At 42.1% G+C, this 6,326-nt stretch overlaps 1 protein-coding gene across 2 annotated transcripts; it reads left to right on the forward strand.

Annotated features, from left to right (window-relative positions):
- Positions 1–379: 379 nt before the first annotated feature.
- On the forward strand, positions 380–4,942 carry tuba5 (tubulin alpha 5). Of its 2 annotated transcripts, none has more exons than XM_076989601.1 (5): positions 380–529; positions 2,644–2,866; positions 3,172–3,320; positions 3,436–4,116; positions 4,281–4,942. In XM_076989601.1, the coding sequence occupies exons 1-5, from the start codon at positions 527–529 to the stop codon at positions 4,572–4,574; spliced, it is 1,350 nt and encodes a 449-aa protein (XP_076845716.1). In that variant the 5' UTR covers positions 380–526; the 3' UTR covers positions 4,575–4,942. The 2 variants fall into 2 exon arrangements, with proteins under 2 accessions (XP_076845716.1, XP_076845715.1); XM_076989600.1 differs by lacking the exon at positions 2,644–2,866 and adding an exon at positions 2,352–2,577 and having other exon boundaries at positions 388–529.
- Positions 4,943–6,326: the final 1,384 nt, after the last annotated feature.

Genomic DNA, 6,326 nt, shown 5'->3' on the forward strand with positions numbered 1-6,326 from the left:
GTCTTAAACACCACTGCAAGAAGCTATTATTCTGATAGGCTGGTTTGAAAAGAAGCAGTTGAAGAGGATACCTGGGGCGTTTCAAAGAAAATTTCACTAAGATTTCACAAAATTCTTCACTAAAGCGCTAAACATAATTAAACTGCAACTCATATCGATATAGTCTTTAAGTCGTAGGTAAGTAGACATGCCAATGCATTGTTTTGTTTAAAATTCCAAAAAGTATTGCGATATTGCCATAACTTGATTTTTTTTTAAAGGAAAGAACATTTGATTACACCAATGGTGAGTGGAGGAGGCGCCCACGTTTGGAGACCTCCAATAGCGCAGCTGCACGGTAAGCGTCAGAGCACGGAGGGCTATAAGAGACGGTGCTGCACACCTCGCGTTTGACATTGCTGTGTTGGCACAGATACGTTGCGCGTCTGTAGTCAACGGAGCTCAAACGTTGGGCACGAAGTACGTCGATTTTTTTTTTTGCTTAGTATTTTTTAACAGTTTCATCACCTTTTGAGAATCTATCATAATGGTAAGTTTCTTCCCCTGTCAATTATGATATACATAAGCTACACTTTATTGATTTTCAGGAAAGGCGCCAAAATTGCTCGATTTTTCTTTCTAAGGCCTAAGTTGTCCAAAGGTTTTTCGTTTTGTTGTTATTATTTTTTTGGGTGGGGGGTAGCTATTATTGTAAAACACTTTGCAACAGTTTTAACATCCTGCATACTATTGTGAACTTTTGTTTGTTTGAATGTTTCGTGGAAATTACTTTTTAGGCTAATTGCTCATCTCTATTAATATTAGCGGTGCGATGCTGGTTGTCTTTCGGTTTAAATGTTTACTATGTAACAACGAGACGTGATATAAGTGCAAGTAATGTTGCAGTCCAAGAATGTGCGGAATCTGGTGAAGAGGCCCCGTTAGTTTGGAGAGCGGGTAAGGAGAGGAAGGGGGGATGGGGGAAGGGAGATGGGATTTGCGGCTACAGAAACGGGAGTCGTGCCCAAACCTACAGCCTTTTTGTCCTATGTCGAGTTTGAACCTGGTCGAGTTTGTCGTTTTCCTGTATGTAGTTTTAAAGGTCTACTTTGTAACCAACCCTTTGTCAAAACTGTCATCTCATTTTTATTAAAAATGCTAAAATTACTCGATTACGTCTGTACCGAAACAAAGGCATGACACAACTTGAGGATTTGTGAAGCCTCCGTTGGTGGCAAGTTGAGACTTTACGCATTAGTCCAGGTTTACATTTAAGGGACTATCTTAAGGCTGCATTTTAACTTCTGGGGTTTTACTTTCCTATGATATGTGCAACATAATTTTGAGCGAGCATTAATACTAATTAAGAAATGCTTGAATCTCCTCATTGTGTTTGAAGAAGGAGAACAAGGAAGAAAAGGAGTCCTCACACGAGTTGTGACGTGACACACCACTCCCATTTGTCCTTCATTTTATCTGCTTCGTTTCTTTATCTAAATTCGTGCTGTTAAACTTATTTCTTACTATTCCAGAGCCAACTCTTAAAATGACTTGTCTGTACAGAAGGGCCTCTACTTACTGTACCGACAGTAACATTTTCTTTGGTGATCTTGGCTGACATACCTCTGTCCTTTTGTTACATATTTGTCAGTTCCGTGCTCGTGTTCCATTTAATGAAGACCTGATGTTTCCGTTGGGGTGTTGTCTGGTGTGCCATAGTTCAGTCGTCCTGTACAGGTGTTGCCTGTACTCAATTTTATGACTGAACTATGGCTCTTGTTTCAAGTCCAACTGCGTGACTTGAGGCTGCATTTGTCAGTCTGGTTTAAAATAACAGTGGATGTGAGCTACACATGGTATTGTTCCCAGAATACCACATTTGGAGCATTTCTGTTATGTAATTGCTGTATAAGGTGAAGGTTGTGGTTAGTATCGGGGGGGATTTTTGCACACCAACAAGTTTTCTGAATTTCTCAATCACCCATAGGTTTTGTTTGTTTGGTCCAGTATGCTTGTGGCTAGTATTGAGCGTGGTACAAAAGAAGGCGAGGCCCCTCTGTTGTCAGACTGAAAGATCTTGTTCATTAAGCCAAATATAGACAAAACTCCTACACTGCATTTTACAACAGTTGGTACACATTTTATGTGTAATAACTGACATTTTCATAAATAATAATATATAATGTAACATTTACACACTTTAAAACTGAAAAATCCAGGTATTTGATCCAAATTCAGCAAAAAAATGTACAATATGGTCTATCTTTCAGTTTAGGAAGCAAACCCTTTTAATTTTGTTCACCAGTGTAATTGGGAAGTAGGTACTTGGAATCCATAGGATTGTTGTGATTGCTATTGTTATTGGCCTACAGCGAGAGTGCATCTCAATCCATATCGGCCAAGCTGGCGTTCAGACTGGCAATGCATGCTGGGAACTCTTCTGTCTGGAACATGGAGTGGGACCTGACGGTGTAATGCAGGAAGTGATCTCCCTGCCGAACTCCCGTCAGGACCCCTTCAACACCTTCTTCAACACTGGCAGCTCTGGCCGCCATGTGCCTAGGGCAGTGTTCGTGGACCTGGAACCCACGGTGGTGGGTAAGCAGTCAGTTTAACCCTCTGTTTTCCTTCTCTTCCCTTGCATCCTTGGTGTGCGCATCGCAGCGTGAATGCATCTCCATCCACGTGGGCCAGGCTGGTGTGCAGATCGGCAATGCATGCTGGGAATTGTACTGCCTGGAGCATGGCATTCAACCCGATGGCAATATGCCTAGTGACAAGACCATTGGTGGTGGGGATGACTCCTTTAACACTTTCTTCAGTGAGACTGGCTCTGGAAAGCATGTACCAAGAGCAGTATTTGTGGATCTAGAGCCAGCAGTCATTGGTAAGTGGGCATGAGTGGGTGCAGGTGAAATTTTAGCATTTTTTCTTCCTTTCTTTCCTTTAGTCATCGTTCTTACAACGATGTGAGCTTGGCCAGCGTGGTGTGACTGAAAATGGGGGCCTATGTTTGATTATACTTGGATCTCCAATTGAGGCTTTAATTGGAGTTAGTTTGATTACCTCCTATTTAATTGAAATGAAAAATATTATTTGAATGCATGATTTGATGAATCACAATAAAAATGCTTAATTTGTATCTGAAAATGAATGAATTGTGATTACATTTGTACCCGTGTGGTGTGGCAGACGAGGTCAGGACGGGCACATACAGGCAACTTTTCCACCCAGAACAGCTGATCTCTGGAAAGGAGGATGCAGCTAATAACTATGCCCGTGGCCATTATACTGTTGGCAAGGAAATTATTGACATGGTCCTAGAACGTGTCCGCAAACTGGTAAGAATAGGGGAAAACCTCTTCGATATTCTTGACATTTCTTAGATGTAGTTCACATGTTGGATATTAAAAGATGTTTAGCATTGATGACTTTTTGTGTGTATTCTAACATTAGACTGACCAGTGCACTGGTCTCCAAGGCTTCCTGATATTCCACAGTTTTGGGGGAGGCACGGGTTCTGGGTTCACCTCCCTGCTGATGGAGCGCCTGTCTGTTGACTATGGCAAGAAGTCAAAGCTGGAGTTTGCCATCTATCCAGCACCTCAAGTCTCTACTGCTGTAGTTGAGCCCTACAACTCCATCCTGACCACCCACACCACCCTGGAGCACTCTGATTGTGCCTTCATGGTTGACAATGAGGCCATCTATGACATCTGCCGTCGCAACCTTGACATTGAGCGACCCACCTACACCAACCTCAACCGGCTCATTGGCCAGATCGTGTCCTCCATCACCGCTTCTCTGAGGTTCGATGGGGCTCTGAACGTGGATCTGACAGAGTTCCAGACCAACCTGGTGCCATATCCAAGAATCCACTTCCCCCTGGTCACATATTCACCAATCATATCTGCTGAAAAGGCCTACCATGAGCAGCTGTCTGTTGCAGAGATTACTAGTGCCTGTTTTGAGCCAGCCAATCAGATGGTGAAGTGTGATCCCCGTCATGGCAAGTACATGGCCTGCTGTATGCTGTACCGTGGTGATGTCGTACCCAAAGATGTGAATGCGGCCATTGCCAACATCAAGACCAAACGCTCCATCCAGTTTGTGGACTGGTGCCCCACTGGGTTTAAGGTGAGGCAAGAGCATATGTAACACTGACTTCTTATAATGCACATGGATGGATTATGTGAACTTTGTTAGAATGTTCATTATATATATATTATTATTATTATTATATATTTTTTTCTCACATAATAAATGTACCTCTCTTTCCATCACCTCAATTTCATTACCAGGTTGGCATTAACTACCAGCCCCCAACAGTAGTTCCAGGAGGGGACTTGGCCAAGGTCCAGAGGGCTGTTTGCATGCTGAGCAACACCACAGCCATTGCTGAGGCCTGGGCCCGGCTAGACCATAAATTCGACCTGATGTATGCCAAGAGAGCCTTTGTGCATTGGTATGTGGGTGAAGGCATGGAAGAGGGAGAGTTCTCCGAGGCCAGAGAAGACCTTGCAGCTCTGGAGAAGGATTACGAAGAGGTTGGCACAGAGTCTGTGGAAGACGAGGAGGAGGGAGAGGAATATTGATTTCCTAGAAGCATGTGGTAGAAGTTGTGTGAAGTCGATCCGACACCAGTTGGGAGATTGAGTTGAGGGAGCTGGTCCTAGACAATCGCATGGCACCCTTACCTTGCCAGTGTCGGGCTGCAACACCTTGTCCTAGAAGGGAACTGCATCAGTCTTCTTTCCTAGTATGTGTGTCTCTTTTCCTGTCCTGCAATCAGTGGTGTCATTCCTCTTTACTTTTATGTTCCACTGTACTCATGCAGTTGCTGACTTTGCCAAAGCTGTTTCATTTATAACTATTTTTCTTGACTCGAGCACTGCAGGGTCCCTTCATGGATACGTTGCAGTTGACTGCAGCATTGTTTCTGAATAAATTTCATTAAAAAATTGTTGTGTGGTGTTTCATTATAGATTTAGGACTGTGATGCCTCTGCAGAAAGGTACTGCCTTCATGAACTGGAATAAAGGCTTTATTTGTATAGCTATTAAAATGGGTTTCTTCAGAGTTAAGAAACATCCTTGAGTGTGTAACAAAAAGGTTCTGTTTGCCCTTCGTATTGCACTGCATTCAGTTCCCTGTTGCTGAAGTTATGTAACAGATAAGACAACTTCCTTATTAATCGTTTTAGTTATGCTACACTCCATGTGAGCCTTTGCTTCTTGGCTGATATGTATATTTTGGGATCACCTGAAGAAAATCGGGGTTTTATGAAATTTAAGATGCATGTTTACAGTATTTCTCATTCCAAGGTTATTGCTTTCTAGTTGCTTTGTAAGGTCCTTACCTTCATCTTTTTCCCAAGTGAATGGGACCCCTTTGTTGAATGAAATGAAAGCTGCTGTCAAGGAACCCCAGGCAAGAGTCCAAAAACTTTAATAATAATGTAATAATAATGTACAAATATATTGTTAGATGGTGTCGTTCAGATGTGCTTAGTGTATTACCTATTATATTACTTTGCACACCTGACCTAGTCCTGTTTGTTTCATAACAGCCTATCTACAGGCTTAATAATAGTGAACCGGATGACTATTCTTGCAGCGACCGTATTTACTCACATTTCCATTCATTTTGAACACTTAGCATCTTCAGTGGTTCTTTTCATCATCGACAAAATAACTACAAACTTGTGACAAACAGTTGAGGTGATGAGATGCTACATTTAAGATGTGTTGCATAGCCATTCTACAGTCTACGCGTGTGAGATTGTATCACCCACAACAGTAATGGGGGGGGGTATAAAGGCGAGTTCGCTGCTCAGGCCTGTAAGTGCTGCAAAGTAAATGCTAGAAACACATTTTTTATGAGATTTAGTGCGGTTAGCCAAAACTAATGCACCAGGGAGAGGCTCGGTTTTTGTGATTGCTCAAGAGTCCAGACCAATTTTGCACCAAAGTGCGGATTACGTGTCTGAACTCCCTTTAAAATAAGGTAATGCATTATTTCCTGCGTATTATAATCCAATAAAGTCTAATACGGATAGAATTTATTAAGATCCTTCTCAAGTGACTGGTTTATCTTTATTATTATTATTATTATAAGAAGAAGAAGAAGAATTTCAGTACCAGACCCTCCCAGTCCACTACATCCAATAAGGCATCCAATCAGCTGCTTCACATGGTCTATTTAAAGAACAAGTCCCGGTCATCGCGAGCTGTCACCTGAAGTATTCATCCGCGGAAGTAAATACTATTATGTAGTGTGAAAAAAGGTTGGAATAACCGAAGAAAACTAGATGGAACCTGCGATACTTGTTTAGCAATTGTAATGTT

This window comes from Brachyhypopomus gauderio, unplaced genomic scaffold (genome assembly GCF_052324685.1).
Source record: "Brachyhypopomus gauderio isolate BG-103 unplaced genomic scaffold, BGAUD_0.2 sc69, whole genome shotgun sequence".
NCBI lineage: Eukaryota > Metazoa > Chordata > Actinopteri > Gymnotiformes > Hypopomidae > Brachyhypopomus > Brachyhypopomus gauderio.

What these genes read in the sequence shown, in the direction of transcription:
- tuba5 (XM_076989600.1), top strand. An exon ending in CCTGGAACCCACGGTGGTGG is followed by an intron (nt 2,578 to 3,171) that starts GTAAGCAGTCAG and finishes GTGGTGTGGCAG; the next exon opens with ACGAGGTCAGGACGGGCACA. An exon ending in TAGAACGTGTCCGCAAACTG is followed by an intron (nt 3,321 to 3,435) that starts GTAAGAATAGGG and finishes TTCTAACATTAG; the next exon opens with ACTGACCAGTGCACTGGTCT.